Source organism: Haliaeetus albicilla, chromosome Z (genome assembly GCF_947461875.1).
Source record: "Haliaeetus albicilla chromosome Z, bHalAlb1.1, whole genome shotgun sequence".
In the NCBI taxonomy this organism is placed as follows: Eukaryota; Metazoa; Chordata; class Aves; order Accipitriformes; family Accipitridae; genus Haliaeetus; species Haliaeetus albicilla.
Window position 1 is genome coordinate 61121920 of NC_091516.1, and position 21902 is coordinate 61143821.

At 46.0% G+C, this 21902-nt stretch overlaps 1 protein-coding gene across 1 annotated transcript; it reads right to left on the reverse strand.

Annotated features, from left to right (window-relative positions):
- Nucleotides 1-4581: 4581 nt before the first annotated feature.
- Nucleotides 4582-21874, reverse strand: HSDL2 (hydroxysteroid dehydrogenase like 2). Its single transcript, XM_069777038.1, has 11 exons — nucleotides 21726-21874; nucleotides 16904-17067; nucleotides 16370-16468; nucleotides 16143-16257; nucleotides 14667-14770; nucleotides 13586-13684; nucleotides 8388-8582; nucleotides 7824-7895; nucleotides 6300-6497; nucleotides 5335-5463; nucleotides 4582-4875 (listed from the first exon to the last, which is right to left on the reverse strand). The coding sequence occupies exons 1-11, from the start codon at nucleotides 21740-21742 to the stop codon at nucleotides 4763-4765; spliced, it is 1305 nt and encodes a 434-aa protein (XP_069633139.1). The 5' UTR covers nucleotides 21743-21874; the 3' UTR covers nucleotides 4582-4762.
- Nucleotides 21875-21902: the final 28 nt, after the last annotated feature.

Consider the following 21902-nt stretch of genomic DNA (forward strand, 5'->3'; position numbering starts at 1 on the left):
CTACGTTCTTCTGTGAGCCGCTGTGGCAGTCACGGGCTAGCTCTGCTCCAGGCTGCATGCTGCACCGTCGGAGGGAAGGGCAGATTTGGGGGGTGCCTGCCCCTCCGCAGGACCCCAGGCGCAGACGCAGGGGGGCTCAGCCCGGGGTAAACCCGTGCTCCCCTGCGGCTCATCACCTGGAGTGAGGGGGGTGAGCTGCGTGGGGCTAACGCGCAGGCACCAGCAAAACTGCAGGCAGCCAACGCACGAGCGAGTCTTCCAGCTTCCGTGGCGCCTTTTCCAACGTTCTCTGCTTCTCACGCCAAAAAACCCCCCGGGAGGTCAGCTCACCCTCCCGGTGCAGAAAAAAGCCCCATCGCTCCATTCCCCCTACTAACTACCGGAGAGAAAACAACACTTGAGGGCAAGAAGGCCGAGCGCGATGCCTAGGGCTTCTCCTGCAGGTACCTCTGGGCACGGCTGAAACCAGCAGCTCTCCACACAGGCACGACGGCTCGCTCACACGGAGCTCGTTGCAGGCACGAGGCTGACGATCCCGGCACGGAGCTGTCACAGTCCGGCCCGTGTTCCTCCTTACTTGGGCCGAGTGCCGGAGACAGGCTGAAGGAGAGTCGTGCCGGAAGAAGGTCTTCTCAGCAAAGAGGCTTTGCTTCCATCCGCGCAGGATGCCAACCCTGGGAAAGCAAGCGGCATGAGAGACGGTCCAGTTGCAAAGTATTCAGGCAGCCCTTGGCCCCTTCGGCTTGGTCGTGCGTGGCTCCCGCAGGAGTCTGCAGCCCTGTGACAGCGGGAACCGCAGTGACAGCGGAACAACAACTACCATTACGTCAACAGGCAAGGACCAGCGCATCTGCTTGTGGCTTAACGTGACTTCTGTTTACGCCGGCAGAACGGTCCGCCTCAATCCTCACAGCGGGTTCAGACCCACCGGGTGGCTTCCCCTTCCGGCACCAGCTCCCTGCGAAGCCCGAGCCCCTCTCAGGGTGTCGCGCAGGATCTCTGCACGAAAGCTGAAGGGGGGAGAAACAAGCCGAAGGGGGAAGCTGGCGGAAGATCTGCCAACCGCAGCAACGGGCGGGCAGCACGCGCAGGGCAGGAGGAGGTCAGAGCCGCCATCAGGCAACAGAGGGAGCAGGAGACGACGTGGGAAGAGTTACGTGCGGCCGCGGCCGTGCAGGATTCGGAGGCGAGGGCCGACCTCACGGTTCCCGTGAGGTAAGAGGGGCACGAGGCGGGGAGGTGAAGGAGGGGACGGGTACGGCTGGGCGAGCAGAAGGCAGGCGATCGGGCCGCGGGCATTCTGGTGAACTGGGGAGGCAGAAGGCGAGGTGGAGGCAAAGGCTGCTGTGATTTGAGCGGGACCAGAACCGAGTTCAGGTCAAAGCGAAACTTCGCCCACCCAGCAGAGAACGAAAGCCTGTCGCAAACCGCTCGACTCCACAGAAGGTGACAAATGGGTGTCTAGACACAAAGGCCAATAGGCTTGAACTGCATTATGGAAAACAAAACCCATGCTGTTTTGCAGGTGAGTGTTGTTCCCGACAGTTACTTTAGTACCTAGTTTTTCAAGATAAAAAGGCTTCATATTTGGGAAAAAAGATGCAGTCCAACACCTCAACGCCCCTGAGAATTCCTCAAGAGGGAGACATTAAAATTCGCTCCTGTTAGTCGTTTCCCAGCACGCAGTTCTGAGGAAGGCCAGCAGCAAAATCCTCTTTTCATTCCATGTAGGCCCCTATCTAATCTCAGGTTGGCTTATGTCCTCTGACGCAGCCACCCCTGCTCTCCTCACAGCTGTGGTCCACACAGCTGGAGTGGCCTCCTCCCCAGCCATACCCACCTGTACACTGGGCTGTGCCGGTCTGCTGTCCATCCTGCTGGGAGAGCAGCAGCGTATGCACCAGTCCTCAGGTATCAATGGGAAACACTTTCCCCACGTTCTTAGCTGTGGGATCTGATACCATCATCCCCTCAGACTGCACAGCAAAGCTTCCCACAGGTTCTGTCTCTAGCAGTCTCCATTCAGTAGAGTCTACCTCAAATCCAGGCCAGAACAAGCCACAGCTGATAGCTGCTTTCTCCAGATCCAACACCCAAAGCAGTCCTGAGGCATTATGAGAGACAATGAGTCAATGTCTCAAACACTGTGGTGGGGCAAGTTCCGCTTAACGACAAACTGCGTAACAAGGAACCCTGCCTAGCCAGGAACCACAGGTGAAAAGAAGCCCATCAGCACAGGCCAGCATAGGACCAGGGCATCAGCACAGGATGGGGAGGCTGTGCCAGAGGGTCCACAGCTCCATGTTCTGATGTGCTGAGCAGGGCAGCTCACCATGCATGGCCAAAGACAATGCTCATGTCTGCAGGGAAGGACAAGTTACTCCCCAAATTGCCCCCAAGCCCGCCGACCCATTTCCCGAAGGTTCTGAAAGCACAAACTACACGTGACACCTAATTAGGCTAATGAGTCCGAGTGCTCGCCTGAAGAAGGGGCAAGGAGATGACAAAAGGAAACAAACTGAAGCCCCACGTGTGTATGCACACCAGAACTGGACCCCTCATCTGGCTGTACGGACACTGGACCCAGGACCAGGGAAATTGTTCTCTTTTCCTCTGTCTTGCTCTCTCCTTTCCCATAACCCCTACACCTCATCCCCTTAAGACATAAAACCGTTGACCCAGTCTGAGACTAAAAGTGGATCCAGCTGCCCCCGGGCCCTTCTCTGAGGAGGAGTCTAGAAAGCAAGGGGGTCTGCTCTGAACCTCCTGACCCAAAGGGAGGGATCTCCTTCTTCCCTGAATTGATGTATGTGGTTACCACGGGTTACCGAGGTAGTTTCATGCCAATTCCTGTTGAGAAACCCCGCCACCTGCTGTTAACGCCTTCCAAGTGCAGTTTGCTTCTGCCATGGTTTAACTCCCCGTTTGGCGTCGTTTCACCTTAATTTAGCCCGGGGGAACTCCGAATTCACCAGGACCCCTCCCTGGTCTCTCCAGCCCGGGTCGTGACACGCTATTTGCTTTTTTTTTTTTTTTTTTTTTTTTTCCCCCCCGTAGGGGTTTCTGCTTCATAGAGAGGCAGAGCATACACACTTCTTAATTGTATTGTGGCAGGCAGTTCGACGCGTGTGTTATTGCACCATCAGTTCAGATGTTCAGTCTCCTCCAGAGGAGTCTGGTTTCCAGTGCTGGATCTTCTTGCACTCCTATTCCACATGCAGCCTTTGCTTCCATGTCCCAGTGCATGCCAGTGCTCCCGCTCCCCTTCAGCCGGCAGGACCACGCGGACTGACACTGCTCTGGTCAGCGGCCAGGGACAGAGCAGTTACCAACCCAGGCACCAGGATGGGGGTGGGAGGCAGACACTGCCCGGTGGAGACTGAAACCTTCGGACAGGCCGCCCCGGGACCAGCAGCACACGCAGCAGGGGCAGGCAGCTAGGGCTGCTCAGCGGGCATGCGGACGTTGCAGGGTGCCCCAAGCCGACAGCCGTGCCGGGGGCTCAGCCGAGCACAGCTCGATACCCGTCAGGGAAGAGCATGCTGTGCAGCCCAGCCTGGGTGCTGGGCTGGGAACAGTCACACAGCCTGACACTGCTGCCCCATCCCGCCGGGGCAGCCCTTACCTGCGCTGCCACGCTGCCCAACATGGGGTAAGCGGCCCCACTCCCTCCGCACCCCCTGCCCCTCGTGCCTGGTGAGAAAGGAACCCATCTTCATTTTTCGCAAGATCCCCGAGATTGCAAGGCACAGAGGTGAATTTGACATTTTCTCTCTCATTACCAGAATTCAACTGCAATGGAAGCAATAAAGATGTGACCTTCACAATACAGGTCATAAGCAATTTTAGATGAGCACATGCTTTAAAAACTCATAAACTACTGGACCTCTGAGTGAATTAAATAAATCCTAAGACTTGCAAGCTTCTCAGCTTCCTTAGCACAGCAAAATGCTCTAAATTCTGGGCAGTCCTTTTGGGGACACTGAAGAAACATTTTATGAGGTTAGTGCATCGGGCTTTGCGGATGCTGTCACACAAGTTACAGACCATGTGCGCACTTGTCCACTTACAGAGTGGGGGCATGCGTCCTTTCACAAGTGAGCTTCAATCTTTACCTTTACCAAAGGGAAGGAAGGGGAAGTGGCTGGCTGCAGTGATGTAGGTTAATCCTTGTAATGCTACATGAAGGTGCTGTGGAAGGCAGAACCTTGTCTGTGGCAGTCAGGATCACTCGGTATGTCTGTACAGCCTAACTCAGTGCAATACAGACGTATAAGAACTAGTGTAGGTAATAAACTCAGGAAAGCAAAAAAAAAAAATAAATTGAGATGTCCATTTACCAAGGTAATTGGGGCCCTGCTAAACTGACCATATTGCTTCCACTTCTAAGCCAGCTCAGGAATCTCTGCATGGTACTTCTATCACAGAAACAGGTCTGCAGGGTGACATTTGCTCCCCCTTTTTTATGGGACATGTGTGCAAGCAGCTATGTGGGAAGAAACTCACTTCAGGTGTCCTGCATTGATCCAGAGGAGCAGAAGTAAAGAAAACACCTGGAACCTAATACTTGTATTCTTGAGAAGAAGTTAGTTTAATCACAAACAGCTTCTTGTCTTCATTAGATGGAGTTATTTCTTCTTTTAAAATCTCACATTTTATCCATACTTATTATATTGCATCAGAGAAAAACGAGGACTACCATTTTAAAAAAGCATTGCAGTTATATATGAAAGGCCACTGTTGCGCTAGTAACGGCTTCCCCTCACAGTTTAGAGTTGAGCTGTGTCAGCATCTTCTCAAGCTTTATTGCTAGCGCCATGTTACCTTTAATCCTTAATTTTCCTGACATGAAGGCCAGGGTTGGCTTTAGTTTACCTAAAAAGAAGACACAGAACCATCAGAAAAAGAAAAAGGAACTGGAGACAGCCCGTGCACAGGAAAATGTAATGCTACTACAGCGAGACCTAGCAGCTATATCGCTACCGAGCTCTGCTGTTAAAAGCAGTGCCCATTTAGGAGACACACATTAGAGATGTGCAGAACCGCAAGTCCCACAGATCGACTGGATTCTTTCTGAAGCTACACTCGCGGCTACAATTTCAGTACCTGGTTAACAAAAGCGGTACAAGCTTTTGTGCTCTTGCTGCTCACAGAACAGCAGAGCTCAGAGAAATCCAAGGAGTTCTATCCTACACCTTCACTTGCGCCGCGGAAAGCCGAAAGCTCCTCCCTCCCAGGACCACAAAGCGAGGAGGCTGTCCATTCGCCCATCAGCAGAAGGTTTTCTGGGCGCCGGCACCTGCGTCCGCCCTGGCAAATGCCTTTGTCACTCACCTGTGAACATTTTCACAAAGTCAGCACTCGACATGCTCATAACCACATCGGCCGTCACAGGAGGCTTTCCGAAACCGGCGCTGCCGCCCTTGGTTTTCAGGTCAATGTACCAAGTGCCTCCGTCATCACCTGAACAGACAGTGGGGAGAGGTGACAAGGCAGCAAAGAGCGCTGTGCCCTCCCTACTCCTCCCTGCCAGACGGACGCCGCCGTGTCCCTTTGGAGCAGTTACTCCATCGTACGTACGCTGGCGGGGCTCTGCAAGAAGTTACCACTTGCCCCACGTCCTGCGTGCACGCAAAGCCAGCCTCTGGCAGACGCCCCGCGGCACCACGGATCGGGGACACAGGCAGAAGCGCCCGACAGCAGCACTTTGCTGACAGAGCTGGTGGCAGCCGGTGCTCTCAACATGACCCTGCGAGCCCCCCGTCTATCGCCACGCTAACCCCGTGCCGCAGGGCCAGCACCGCGACAAAGCCTGCCTGCCTGTGCCAGCAGCGGCAGCAGCTTCCCGCGTGTGCTGAAGCTGGTCCTGAGAAGGAGCATCACAGGGGAGAGAACGACGGGAGCATCACAGGGGACAGAACGAAGGGAGCATCACAGGGGAGAGAACGAAGGAAGCATCACAGGGGACAGAACGAAGGGAGCATCACAGGGGAGAGAACGACGGGAGCATCACAGGGGACAGAACGAAGGGAGCATCACAGGGGAGAGAACGACGGGAGCATCACAGGGGAGAGAACCAGGAGCATCACAGGGGACAGAACGAAGGAAGCATCACAGGGGACAGAACGAAGGGAGCATCACAGGGGACAGAACGAAGGGAGCATCACAGGGGACAGAATGAAAGGAAAGGGGGTCTGTTCCTGCATCAGCTTGAAAAGGTGAGTGTTTCTGCCTGAAAACACCATGCGCCTTCTGCTAGGAGCATGAGCACAGGAAGGTTTTACAAGCGATGGTCTTACCAGATAATTCAAACTGAAAGACACCCTGAGTGCTTCTCACATACTCTTCGCTCATTGCCCCCTGAATAACTCTGAATGTTTCTGCAACAGGACTCAACGGCTTGGCTGGAGCAGGTTCTGTGTTCACCGTAGCTCCATCTGGTCCTTCACGCTGGGATCCGCTTAATTTCCTCTCTTCTTTGAATGCTTGGGAAGCACCTACAAGAAAGAGATTGTTTTTCTCTTTCAAATGCAAAACACTTTAAAACTGCATATAGAAACATGCCTAGAGAATTCCGTTTGAAAAGATTTAAACTTCCCAGTAGGGAAAAGGAGTATTTTTCCATTTCAGTATTAATGCTGATAAAGGATGGGGTTTGCACCTGGGAATCTGAACAGGTGTAGAGCACTAAAGGTAATTCTGCAATATATTTCACTTCCTAATACATCAAAAAAAAATTCTAATTCTGATTGTTCACAGTTAATTACCAAGGCTTACACAGCACGTTGTTTTCTAATGCAATCCATACACTCCTGACAGCACTCACAAAAAAACCAAACCAACAGTGTCTTTAATAAATAACTCTTTCACCTCAAAATACTTCTGTCTTGTCTATCTTGCTAAGAACATGAATGTTTTCACTAATTCTTCTGCAAAGGCTTCTAAGCTGTAAATCAATTCACTGCTTTAATCAGCATTTTACTATACTGCAGTCAACACGTACAGTTAACAATAAAGGACAGCACTGGCAATTTTTACAAGGCTGATCAAGTTGAACACCCTCTAAAAATGTTGTAGAAAGTCTCTTAGGTGGCTTAAGTATCAAAAAATTGTTAGGAGTATCCCGTGAGCCCCTACTAAATAACCAGCATTGGGAGGCCCAGGGAACTAACACCATCTGTCCCTGCAGAACAGTCCTCGTGCGATCGCTCAAACAGTATTTCCAAGGGAAAGGGACTCTGTTCAAACTTTGCCTCCTCTGCCTTTCTCTTATCCCTATTTTGGCGCTCCTGCAAAACTTGTTCAGTGTTATTAGTTGCCCTCCAACTTGACACACTACAATTCTGAAAAAGCAAAAACGATGCTTTTCTAAAAAAAGATTTCTGCATTTTGTCTCCGAGACTGTAAATCATGCAAGTTTCATGTACAAAGCAACAGAGACTGTTTTTTGTATAAATTTATCAAGACAGATCATATGACACTCCTGCAAAATGTTCTGTTTGCCATTTAATTTCTTTTTCCAGCAATATTTGCCTGTGACCTTCATACCACCACAACTAAGATGGTTAAAAAAGGATTCTTCAAAATAAGGAACTAATTTTATACCCTGAAAGTCCTGCAGGAGAAAACATTTCTTCCCTAGCTTTAAGTACAGAGTCACTTCCATAAATCATACCCTCCAAATGAGAAAAGGGTTTTTGTCAAATAGCTTGAATGGTGCCCAATCTCTTGGGAGAAAAGAAAAAAGAAAAACCAACTTGAAATAGACACGGCATTCATTATTGTCAGAAATGATCAACTTGTACACACATCGCTTTCCCTACCATATCCTTCTTGTTTCACGGCTGTCATGTCAGTTGCAACATCCAAGAAAAAGTCAGGCATCAGGGGGTGACCTAGAAGGCAGGAAAAATGTAATAGTAAGTCCAAGTAAAGTGGAACAGCACAAACAGGAATCCATTTCATATGAAACTACAGCCAAATTTATAAGTAAATAAACTACAGTTTGAAGGAAAGACAAGCATGAAATAACATGTTTAGAGTTTGGTTCATTTAAAAACTGACCTAGAAGCCTCTTAAGTTGCAATGAAAAACATTTGAAGAAGGGAAAAAAAAAAAAAAATCTATCTCACTAGTGGTAAATAGCGATATATACATCTACAGTGCAGGTACATTTTCTTTTCATTAAAGTATTTTTTTAATTTAATAGGCACTTGATGATTAAAATCTCAGTGGACTCATATGTGCTTGCTAGGAAGGCATGTTCTGAAAGCTGAGGCAAAGCAACTTTTTACAGACTAATTTAAAAGCCCCTAGAAAGAGAACTATATTAATATTCTCCATACATCCTTCCTGGACTTACTCCTAATCTTAAAGATCTGTTTTACCTGGTGCAATTGCATAGACATCAAAATCCTTAACTCCTTCTTCTCTCAGCAGAACTTCATCAATAATGAAGTTTCCAGTGAAACTTTTTGGTTTTGTTAAAATGCAATATGCAGCATCTGCAAGGATGTCAGTTTTCCTGCACTGTTTTTCTATTCCAGCTCCTCCAAGCATATCCATAGCAGCCGTATGTATAGCTATAAAGTTTGGAAAGTAAGAAAATAAAGCTTTAACACTGACAACATGAAATTCACATGTCTTTAGCAAGCACACAAACTGTCTTCCTTCATGCCAAAGGGACCTGTAGGAAGACAAAGCTATGAAATACTACTAACCAACAAAGAATCCTCTACAAGCACCAGTAAAAAAAGAAAACTATTAAAGGAACCAAAAAGTGGAATAATGGGCAGGACTTTTTATGACATTCACATCCCTCTCTCCTTTTATCAGTGCACCTGCCCCAGCTCCCGCCCCACACCATGGATTTCCTGTAGGTTATTCAGGAGATGAAAAACCAACAGGACAACTATTTGTCTCAAAGTGAATATATGATACATCAGCCATTCAGAGGTATCTCCTTTGATGATTATCACACTGAAAATCTGGCTTAATTTTAGCCTTGTAATAACTCCCATGAGATACCAAAGCGTCTCTCCTAAGTTAATGAGAAACCAAATAGCAAAACCCCAAATAATTGGTTCAATAGTCCACAGAAAGGCTGTGTTAGAACCAAGAATAAAATCCAGATCTCCTAATCTTCTGGTGGTTTTATTAACAAATTCTACTAAGTTCTGCACCATTCCATTAGTCGTCTTTATGCTTCCTGCAAGGGAACTACTAACACTGTGGCATGTTCCAGTCTAAGTCTGTAATCTGCACTTCCAGGCTGAGGTATCTATTTCATTTTTCTTTCATCCTCTTCCACAGAACGGCTGTTTCATTGTAGCTTTTGGCATTTGCCATGTTACTGTTTTCTCCTCATACAGTTCTGCTTCATGACTTTTTCCCATCTGCTGTTTAAGACTCTACACTCCACCCCCAAGTTTTGGGACAGATTCGCAAATCCTCTCCTACACCTGGGACTGGCAGATGCTAGAGGTGGAAGTTTAAACCTGATTTTAAATCACTTTTGTCCTCTTTTCTGTGTTTCCATTCCACACAAAGTAACGGCAGCTTTGATGCAGAAATTATTCCAACATCTGTTAAGAAGCAAGGAATAAGCACTGTGCAGGACACACCTATCTGAGCTGGACCATCCACCTTCCAAAGTAGGAACTGAGAAAAAGGACTGCAGTCTTCAATGGTGGCCAGGGAGATCCTGACAAAGTGTTTTCTGGAAAGTGCAACAGTGGGTAGATGGCCTCGCTGACTCCCGTGTTTTACTCTTCTATGGTGAGGATTAGCCCCTAGGTTTCATTTACCTTTGACCAACTTCAGCTTCTTTTTTTTCAAATCAACTGAACCGCTATAAATATGCACCTAAATAAAAAGTGGCCAATAGATCTATACTGTACATATGGTTTATACTGTACATACACCTAGGTCCCCCTAGGTCTTTTTCTGATTTTTTAGGAAATAAATTTGCCTTTCTTTGGTCCTCTGAAATGTGATCTGTCCTGCAAGATTTTTAATTTTTTTTAAATAACTATCAACAGTTCAGAGATTATTTCTGTCAAATACTCTGATGAAATTTACCAGGTTCTGTTGTCTTGAATATATTCCACTACTCTGAGGATTCATTAACCTGTTCACTTTTCCTGGCCCATGCTTCTGCTGCTTCTCTGTTAGTGTCAACTACTATTCTTCTGAGCACAGTAAGCCTATGTGCACAGACTGAGGCAAAAAGGTTTTAAACAGGTAATGCCTCATAGTCTGGCTGCACATTGTTCCACCTATTTCATATAAAGTGCTGCTGGTTTTCCTCTAATGCACACAAAGAGCCTTTCACTTCTGTCCCAGGATACCTCTATCATTCATACGCACTCTTGGTGACAGGATTGCCCCTTGCCCTTTTCGTAGGCTTCTTCTTTCACTTTTAGATAAATGGAGAGCTCCTGGCTTCTTATTACCAGCATGCTTTCATGTGTTTAAAGAGTCGGATTAATCAACAGATAATGGCATCCATACTAGCACTGACGCTAATCACATTTGTTTGAGATTATAGTGGATTTTTTAATTAAGAGCTTTGTAACTGTATTTTAGATATCATGGAAGTCTGTAACTCTCTCTCCCTGGCAACCACAGGAAAGTAGTTAACTTTCTCACTTTTGGAAGAGAAACCTTTCGAAAGAACATTTTTTGTACTGGAGAATTTGCACATTATTATTCTCTTTTATACTTGGGGGCACATTAGTTTTCACAGAGGCATCACTGATTTATACAAACTTCAAGAGCTCATCTAATGTTTCTAACTGTCTTAAACCAAATGAGCAAGAATGGATTCAGCAAATACAAAGCTCTAGACCTTATAGAAAGGTTAATTACTTTTTAAATTACTTTGCAGCGTCTCACAGAGTATATTATTAGAATATACTATTGTCATTTGTAAACTGAATCTTCCTGCACTTCCAAGCCTCACGTTCTGCAGGTTCCTGAGGGGAACAGATATTAACTGCACTCTATAACAAGTGCCAGCTTCTGCAGGGTTATCCTCTTACTTATTTTAGGAGGTACAAATACGTTACCAAGGACACAGTAGCACTCTAGAGCACAAGAAAAAGATACTACTTTCTTTGGTTTGGGTTTCCGCCCCAATAAGAATGTCAGATTTTGTAGAAGTTTAATTAATACCATCACAGACATCCTTTAATACCAGACCATACCTGGGGCACTGGTACTGTTACTGACATTTGGAGTGCTACAGCATATGAAAACACTGGAAAGAAATAATGTATTCAACTATGCAACTTAACACTTAATGTAACTTCTCTGCCTATAAGGTTAGCCATCCCTCTGAAAAATTTTTCATTGTCAGCAGGTGGACAAATTCTCCTAGGTTCTGTTTTCCCTTGCCATGAAACACAAGAGTCTGAATTACTCAGATGGGTGGGGGAAAACACCTACATTGCAAAATAAAGACCTAGTATAACCAGCTGGTCTCTGCAGGAAGAATTCTTTAGCTCTCAACCGTACATTGGGACCCATAAAACCACCAACTCGTTTCCACAACAGTAGTGGATGTTTTCTCCAGCATATCCAGAATCACAGAGAGAAGGCGCTGAAGAATCAGAAAGCTGTGGAGGGTGCACATAATATGCCTACGCAGCATGTAAGTATGTGCATTTACAAGACACAGGTAATCTTGCAACACTTTTTGTGTGAGAAAGTAATGTTGTCTGCAGCTTGATACCACGTCTCTGTCTGAATGAGATACTCTGGATTAATTCCTTCACTGTTCCTAACTCTCCTATACAATTTACATTACTTAGTCAGTGACCAAAAAACACAGAATGGTAGGTAAAAGATCACCTCTCCTAACGGAAAACCAAATTACTCCTACATACAGGTCTCTGAGGAGATGTAAAACCCATTTAGCAGTGGTGTTTTAGGGACAAGCCAGGCAGGATGAGCATGAGGTCTAGGGAGCTAAAGGCTTTAAGAAGCAAGTTTCATGGCTCTTTTTCAGATGACAGAGATAGATCCCGGGAAATCTCCATTGAAACTTTTCTGAGGTTTCCCTGGAGCACTCAAGAAGCAAGTATATGGAAACAAGTGCATGTTTCTTCTAACTCTTTCAGAAATAAAAAAAACAAAAACAACAGAGACCCAAAACCTGAAAGGTTAGCTTCCACTCCACTGCCAGGAAGGCAATCCAGACGCTGAAGTTACACATGCAGCTGCCTTCAGTACATCAAAGATGAAGAGCTTATCCTCTTCAAAATAGACAGTATAGGTTTTCTGATGATGTAACTATCGTGAATGACATGATTATCGTTCAAAAAGTCAATCCCTTACCAAAATATTCCTATAGGTAAAACTCATAGTGTGAGCAGACCAAAATATTTCTATGGGTAAAACTCATAGTGTGAGCAGAATTATGAGGCATCCATTTACTGGAAGAATTTAGGATGCAACCATCCAGACCAATGAAAAACGACCAGGTCTGTCAGACATACTAACCCAAGTGTTCAACTGAGTATTACCTAGAGTATTTAAGCAAAGAAACTCAGCTGATTTTGTCTGAAATAATTAAGTCTTGCTCATATTCCTCACTTTAGAGGAAGAAAAATCAGAGAGTTCTAGTTCACACTAGAATTTAAAAGGGGCCTGCAACTCCTAACAGGAAAATGTTGAAAAGTGTCTGGGTACAAACACTTCTTACACTGGAGCACTAGCCCCAGAAGAGGATCTTGGTTCATATTTTTATTTCTTATTCCTTCTTCCATCCCTCCACTAGTTAAGGGAATAAACTCTGCTGTTGTAATGTTTCATAACACAATGACTGGGCTAACACCTTATTAAAGGGCAGGATTACCCTCTGTCTTTACTGATTTTAACATCAGTATCATTTCCGCACATAGATGTATTTGGGGTGAAGAGACTGGCCTCTTTGGCAAACAGCTGACCAGACCTCAAACAGCAGCCCTGATCCTCACTGACCTACAGACAACAAACTGCAGTTAATACAACATGGGAGCATCAAGTTGCCTTTCTTCCTTAGAGTTCTTTAATTTCCTGTGACTTGCAAGCAGATGGTTCTGTGAACAACCGTTTGATGGCCCACTGCAACAAAACTTGTAGGAACAGGGATTTTCTTAATTATTTCTGCATTTTCAGAGGTATATATCTTGTCAGTTCCATCTATGCTCTGGCAATTTAACTAGCAAGGAATTCTAAATAGTACTACATACACAAACATTTAATACCTACTAATGAAAACATGCTAATGCTTTTGTGATTCTGTCCAAACCAAAACTTTGAGTGCATGGGAAAGAGCAGACAAGCCAACTGAAAGGGTTGAATGGGTTGCAAACCAGCTGAAGATGAGTTTGGATTAAAGTGGCAATGGTCTAGTGAGAACTAGGAATGAAAACCAGCACTCATGCAGGATGAACAAAGAATATGCAAAATAACTGCTCAGTCTCCTGAATCAATTCCAGAAGTCTGAAATATATTCAAAGTGAAACAAAACAAGCTGTAGAAGAAAAAATACAGAAAGTCATTATTTTAGTACCATTACAAAAAAAAAAAAAAAAATCACCTGTTTTAGGCCATAAAGCATTGACAGCAACCTCTCCTCTAAATTCTTCTGCCATTCCCAAGACACACATGGACATCCCATATTTAGAAATAGTATAAGCTAAGACAAGAAGCATAAAAAAATATAAAAATTTACACTCAATCAACAGAACTTTAATTATGAAGGAAAGAAAAACAAATGATGTGTTCATAAGGAAAACTAAGTTTTGGGGGACAAAACAGTATCTTCCTAGAGTCAAAATCTCTCCCTTTTCCCCACCACCCCCAGCAGATACAAACTGTAGTCTGCCTTTTTTCACTACAAATAAAATGAGCGCTACATGTTTTGACAAAAACAGCTGAAGCCTAGCTATATGGTGGGTTTGTTGTGCTTTTTACACACAGCACACTGACAAGAGCGCTCCATTTATTCAAGAGACCTAAGGCATGCTGCTAATGATCAAACTAGTATTCTACAGAAAACAAAAGAAAAGCCAGGGGTGGGGGGGGCGGGGAGTGGAGGCTGGGCAGGGAGAATATTATTAACCCTTGTCATTTATTTTGAGAAGAGAAACTTTCGGGGGGAAAGAACTGGGACTGGCTGGAGGAGTTTTACATGACAAGTGTCCAGAATTGAAAGGATTTTTTTTTTTACAGCTTTAAAATGAGCAACATTAACCTCAAGACAAAATGGGTTCCCTTTCCCCCCTCAAAATTAATTTCCATTCTAAAAGACAACATTGAGCTTTATCTCTACTAAATCAAATGTGAAGCTGAGTCGGTAAGAAAATAGATTTTGGGATCAATCTCTATTTGGCACAGAAAATATTTTGCAGTCTTAAGAATTCCCATGAAAAAGCATAGACTCTTAACTTGAAAACATTGTTGAAAACATAAAGGATGTATTAGGCCATAAAACCTCCACTACATTTTCCCACAAAATTATTTCTTTTGGGTTATGTACAAAACACTCTGGGGAACTGTTAGTACCAGTCTGTATATAGTGCTAAAGATACAAGATCTAGGCTGGCACTCCTGTACATTTCACCAGGTATTTATGTGGTTCTCAAAAAATAACAACAAAGGCTCTGAATGCTACTCACCACAATGATTTTTGAACCACATGGGATTCAGATTCATAGGTGGGCTGAGGTTCAGGATATGGGGGTTCCTACTCTTCCTCAAGTGGGGAAGGCAAGTTTTAGACCTGAAAGATAGATGCAGACAAATCAGTCACCTCTTATTTTATGGAACACCTATAATTACACTAAAAACCATACTAGCAGACCAGTATTTTCATTTTCGTGGAAGTCCAATACTAAGCTGAGACCCTGCCCATGTATCAATTATTTAACTGACATAAAGAACAACAACAAAAAAATATGTCCTAGCTCACTTATGTCAGGCCTGGTATTCATTCCGGCTAACTGGACCACATTCTCCAAATAGTGCAGCAGCATCTACTAATGCTGATTTTCCAGATGCTCAGAAGCCATAATCTCCTTGTAATAGTTCTGGTAGGGGCAACAAAACACTATGAGGCAACAAGCGAAATTAACAGTGCAGAGCATCATTTAGTCATAAATATATTCTCTTCTGATCCCATACCTGTTTATTCTTTAAAACCACATTAAAGAAATAATACTGTATAGTGAAAGTCTATTACAAATATTCCAATCAAAACTGAAAACCTATTCTTTGCTGACTGGAAGACTCACTATTTCATTCAACTTAGAATTTACATGTATCTGTAAATAGTAACTTTTACTTTATTAGAAACCATCTTTTGACTTCACTTCTAGCACTAGGGTACATGTTTGCATTTCATTTCAGCTGGAGAATTTTTAATCAAGCTTCACAGGGAGAATAGCACCGCAGTGGACTACACTACTGACCTACTAATCATACATTTCAACAGGACCCACGCATACTGTCAGCCACAGAGGGGACACCTACTTTCAGCTTACCAATTCTATCACTTATCCCACCTACTGAATCTATTTCCAAAAAATGAGCAAAATAAGGACCACAGGAATTGTGAAATCAAATCTTGGTCTGTTAATTTAAGTAAGTGATAGGATTGATAAGCTGAAAGTAGGTGGAGAACACTTTAGATCATTAAGTTACATCTTTAGCATTTCTAACTATGGTTAAGTTATATAATGTCTCTAAAGATGAGAAAGAAGCTTATGAGAAGGAAGCTGACAAACAAGATGTTGCACTTGATGTATGCAAAGAGTTAGTCATTTTGCTTGAAATGAAAGGGCAGACACCATTTAGCATAGCCAAGCTGGAGCTCCATTTGAAATAAACTAGTTTCTGCTTCCTACCTGCATAGAGGGGTTTGTGAACACTTAAAGACTACAGCAATAAGGTTCCTGTTTACTCCAACTTGCAATTAATTCTTGCAAATATTAATTTCAAATCAGTTGGCCAATAACTGAGCAATTTCCTGTGAGCACATGCAGAATACTTGCACTTCGACTCTACGGCAGCAAGACAGCTACACAATTCCTCAGAAAAACTGAGATAACATAACGCATTTTGTTTTTACTTTCCTTCCTTCTCTCAGCACTTACGTAAGGTAGGTTCCTCGTACATTGACATCCATCATAAGATTGACCTTCTTCGTTTCTGTTTCCAAAGTGCCAGTCAAAGAGATGGCGCTTGCATTGTTCACCAAAATATCAATCCCTGGTTTTAAAATAAGCCATTTCATGTTAGCATTTAAAGATAAAAAGCACGAGTAAGGCAGGCTGTTCTTTTCTCTTGTTGTTTGAACAATCTCCCCAACACATCAGCATACCTCCAAAAGTCTTCACAGCTTTCTCCACGGCATTAATAATTTGCTGTTCTTCCCTCACATTAACAACGCATGGCAAAGCCTTTCCTCCAGCCGCCTCAACTGCACAATGATAAAATTAAACATTTAAAAATTTGCTATCAGATAGAACAAATAGCATAAACCTACTGAGAATCTCCCATTCAATGACATGTTTCAAGAAGGCATTGAAAATCACATTCTCAAATTGTGACCTTTTTACATGTTGCGTAAAGAACAGGGAAGCCAAAACCAAATCTTAACACTAAGAATGTGTATGGTATACACATACATCCCAAGTAACATAGCATTTTCACATCCATACGCACACATCTTCATTACAGTAATATTTTGATACCTCCCAGCATTCCTGGGAAGCAAGAGAAGCACTAAGCTTATCTTATTAAAGGTGAATTGGAGCTAAGAGAGTTTACACAGTTTTCCACTCAGGCTGACAATTAAGCTAGGGCATACACTCAGCCCAGCACCTGAAGCCCACCCTCCTTTATTACAACTTACTCTCTGCTGCAGCAGTGTAGATAGTCCCTGGAAGAGTAGGATGGGGCTCAGCTGTCTTGGCAGCTATCACAATGTTTGCACCATCCTTGGCAGCTTTCAAAGCAATGGCTTTGCCAATGCCCCTGCTTGCGCCTGTGATGAAGAGAGTGCATCCTGCTAGTTTCCTAAAGGCGGAGGGGGAAGTGGAGGGTAAAGAAGAGAGAGAACAAAGCAAAACTTGTAAATCATTGACTGTTAGCATTCTTTAAGGGCAAAAGTAATTAGCACAGTCTTCCAACCAGACAAATGCCTTCATCGTTTTGCTAAGAAAGCAGCCCCTACATACAAAAGAAATGGCTACAGCTACAGCAAAGTAGAGTACCGCCGAAGGTAAGACCATTCCCCGAGCTTGCAAACGCTATAAAGCAAGATGGTTACACAGGTCACCCAATCACATTTCTCCCTTTTTGTAAAACGGCCCAACACACTGTTTACAACAGAGCTGCTATGCTCGCCAAAATTGGAAAAGCAGTAAGTTGTAAAAACGAAATGCCATTTTCTAATGAGACAACACAACTACATAGCTCTCTGTAATTTACTAGACACACCCTTCTAAACAGAAACAACTGCTGTCTCAATGTGGCATAAAGTTCAAGTCCAGAACCACAACACTAATGCAGAGTGCCACACAAAAGTGCCACAACCTTGATTTTCAGAAATTACAATTATTTCTCTTAAAGGTTTAACACTAAACTCAAGTTGCCCAGTAACTACATCTAATCTAATGGGTCCCCCCCAAAATGGGTCCAATCAAAACCTCTGGAAAAACTAACAAGTTTTAGAGTGTTAGAAGGATGCCTGGCTTACACAAACAATGTCACTGAATTTCTGAAAAGCAAAAGATCAACTCCAGTTTAAAGCATATTTGTCAATAAAGCCTCTTAGATGACAGGTTTTCCATATGAAGTAATGTGCGCTTCAGTGTTCTGCATAAAGCTTTTGCTGCTTTCCACAACTCAGTGGAAAAAAACAAGAGGTCCAAGTTTTCCACTCCAGTTAGAGAATGCATATAAACTATGCGCTACAGCAACTTCACTTTTCACTCACATCACAAACACTATACACCAGCTTTCAAGTTTGCATTAGTTTTTCTTTCAGTCTGGGCCGGACTTGACTTACTACTGTTTCTCCAGGTCTGTTTTTTTCCCTCCAATCCGAGAGCATCCCTCTCTAAAACACTCTCTAGCAGGGCGTTTGGTTTCAGAAGGCACAAAACAGGGATGGTGCGGGGAGTGGGGGTGATCTTCCCCTGCAACGGCATGGTTAGGCATCTGCGGGGTCCCAGGAACTCAAGGAAGCCCTGCAGGTGCCATTTCAAACAGCTTTCCTCTGCAAAACTGGGTCCTAGAGAGGCACAGGAAGAAAAATCTCAAAACAGCACAGCAAGTCACAAAAAACTGCTGCTGGGAGTCGAGTCACACACACACTGAGGCAAGTTCATCTCTGGAATCTGTAGTCAGACTGTAAAACTCAGCCAAATAAGGCCAGAACCTGGCTTCTACCTTCAACCAACTGACTGATACGAGGTCAGCACACTCCACCCCAGTCAGGGAAGAGGCAAATGGGGTCCTCGTGGCTCTGAAGGAGAAGGAAGCGGAGGAAAGTTGGTGGGGCTTTAAGACTGTCGAGGGGCAAGAGTGGTCCATTCAGGAAGACAAGCAGATGTACCAAGGGACCAGCATGACTACGCAGCGAACTCATGACTCAGTTCCCATGTACAAAAGTGTCATACAGGGAGCAGGACCAAGGACAGGCCACAAAGGAGGAGTTAGAAATATCACTGAGGCTTGTCAGGGTAGTGTCCGGAAAACCAAAGTTCACCTGCAGCTGAGGCTTGTGAAGGACATCAAGGGCACAGGGGCTTCTGCTGCTACACTAGTCATAAAAGCAGACCCTTTGCTCAATGGGGTGGGTGAAAGCAAGGCTTTCAACGCCATCTCTCACAATACTTTTGCATCCAATTTAAGATATTTTGGTCTGGATGGGTGCGCAGCCTGACGGGCAAAAAACTAACTGGTTCATCAGGCTCAGAGAGTGGTGGTTAATAAGTCATACTCTGCCCAGAGACCAGTAGCAAGTGGGGTACCACCTCTATTCTTGGACCAATCCTGTTTAACATCTTTATCAACAACCCGAAGGAGGTGACAAAATGCCCTGGGGGTGGACAACACCTGATTCACTAGCTTGAAGGCAGGGCTGCTATGCAGAGGGTCCCGAATAAGCTAGATGAACAGGAGCCTTGTGAAATTCAACAAGGACAGATGGACAGTCCTGCACCTGGGAAGGAGTCCCTGATACGACACAGGCTAGGGACTGAATGGCCAGGGAACGCTCTCCTGAAAAGGCCTTGGGGCACATGGCAGAGAGCAAGCTGAGCACAAGCCAGCAGTGTGCCTGGCAACAGCAGCCAGCAGCACCCTGGGCTACAAGAACACCATAACCAGAAGATCAAGGGAATGGACTATGCCCCTCTATTTGGCATTTATAAGACCACACTTACATCCTGTGATGAGTTTTGAGTCCCTCAATACAAGGTATATGTTGACAAATGGGAGCAAGTTCCATGAAGGGAGTCACGGATGGCCGGAGGCTCAGCATTTCTGAGAGAGGGACAGTTCAGCCTGGAGGACAGCTTTGGGGGGACCTAGCAGCAGCCCCCCAATACCTATGCAGTGATTGATGAGCTGGAGCCAAGCATACATGCTGTGGCACAGTGCAGGAGGATAAGAGACAACAAGCCCTTTCAAACTGAAAGAAGAAAGGTTCAAACTGGAGAGATTCAGACTGTTCTCCCCATGATGAAAGTCAGGCAACAGAGCAGGGGACCGAGCTGTTTCCAGCCTTGGAAGTTTTCAAGACCCGAACAGACAAAGCCCTGAGCAACCCTGTCTGATCTCCCAACTGACCTGGCTTTCAGCAAGAGGCTGGACTGCAGACCTCTCAAGGTCCCTTCCAACTTGAATTATCCAATGATCAAATCTGGAAAAGTCCACCGCCGATTCAACTCCTTTCCCCAAATTATTATTCTATTCAAAATGTCACAGAACATATTCTATTCATTCCAGTTACACTCTCTCTAGCTCTCTCCTCCAACCTTTCCCACACTGGCCATCACCCTCGAATCTTCTTTTTTCTCAGCACAACTGCACCTCCAGCTTAGATAAATCTCCTTCTTCTCCCTAGGCTTACAATCACCACTGACTACATTCACTCTCTGGAACCCCCTTCCTTCAGTTCTAGCTCCACAATCTCCAGTTCTGTCCCTACAGCCCACAGAAATAGTGTTCACCAAAATAAGCAAAGCCCTACTAACAGGAAAAATTTTTTCACTTCATCCCCTCTGAATCACTGAGCTGACTTGGTACAATCTCTCACACTCCTATGATTATTTTTTAAACATTCTTGCTTTGTCCTTGATTTTACTTCTAATTGTGTCTCACCCAAGAAGTTTCATTTATCCTCTGCAAGTTGGTGTGACAGCATCCACAAAGTCAGATGCACCAACCTCTTAAAATGGTTATTCACTGTCCCCAAAAGAACTGCCCAGAATTTAGAGCATTTTACTCTGCTAAGCAAGCTGAGAAGCTTGCAAGACTTAGGATTTATTTCTTAACTCACTCAGAGGTCCAATAGTTTACAAGTTTTTAAAGCATGAACTCGTCTAAAATTGCTTATGACCTGTATTGTGAAGGTCGCATCTTTCTTGCTTCCATTGCAGCTGAATTCTGGTAGTAAGACAGAAAATGTCAAATTCACCTCTGTGCCCCAAGTCTCGGGGATCTTGGGAAAAAATAAGACAGGTTCCTTTCTCACCAGGTGCAACTGCCAATACAGAAACCTGCAGGCCACAACAGGCACACTTTTTACTGCTCGCTTACACACAGGTTAGGAAATTAATGTATAAACCTGTTTATAACATACAGGAATAAACAATACCAACTCATCTCCCTGGCTGTTAGCAGCGCTGGCTGTGAAGAAAGGCAGAAAATGCCTCTAAATTAAGACCCTGTACTGGAAGAAAATTTGATGGCCAGGTCAGAAGGTACCGGCTTGGACTAAGAGAGAGAGAGAAAAATAGCTTAATATCGATTCCGTTACAGAAACGCCACCCAGCGTAGATGAGAGTCCCGCAGCAGCCATTCCCACCGCAGGGCCCTCCGCGCAGGGTCGCTGACCAGCGATCCCCACGAAGACTTCCAGGACCTCGGCGAGCCCCCCCCAGCGCTTCCAGCCTCTCCGCCGTGGGGGGAACTCCCCGAGCCGGACCCCTGACGCCACCCACGTCACACCAGCCCCGGCCGGCGCGACCCGCGGTGCGGCCAAAGCCCACGCACAACCCCGCGGGAGAGGAGCCAGGGCGGCGGGCGGCGGGCTGCGGCCTGCGGGGCGCGGCGGGGCGGCGCGGCGCGGCGGGGCAGCGCGGCCCTCCCGGGGGAGGCCCGCCGCCACGGCAGCGCTCCCGTCCTCCGCTGTCACGGCGCGCTTCCCCCGGCCCTGGAAGCGCCGTCCCGCGCAACCCGGCCGCAGGGGAAAGCAAACCGCCACGGCCGAACCCCCGGCCGAAGCCCGCCTCGCCCCCCGGCCCCGAGCGGCCTTCGGTGGCTGGAGAGCCACGGCTTCTACCTCAGCCTTGGCGCCCCGACCCCGCGGCTCTGCGCGCCGCCGCCCGGGGAGCGGGAAGCGGGGGGCTGGGGCGAGGGGAGCGGAGCGGAGCGGAGCGGGCTGCCTGCGCCGGCGGGGCGGAGAGGGGCTGGAAGGAGAGGGGAGGACTGGGGCGGCTTACCCCGTGTTGGGCAGCATGGCGGCGCGGGTACGGGCTGCCCCCGGGGCGGGGAGCGGGCCCGGGAGGGCCGCTGGGGCCGCCCCGCTTCGCGCAGCCGCCGCGGCGGCGAGGGGCGGAGCGGGCGGGTGAAGGTGAAGGGCGGCCGCCGGCCCCGCGTCCTCGCCCGGGCCTGCGTGA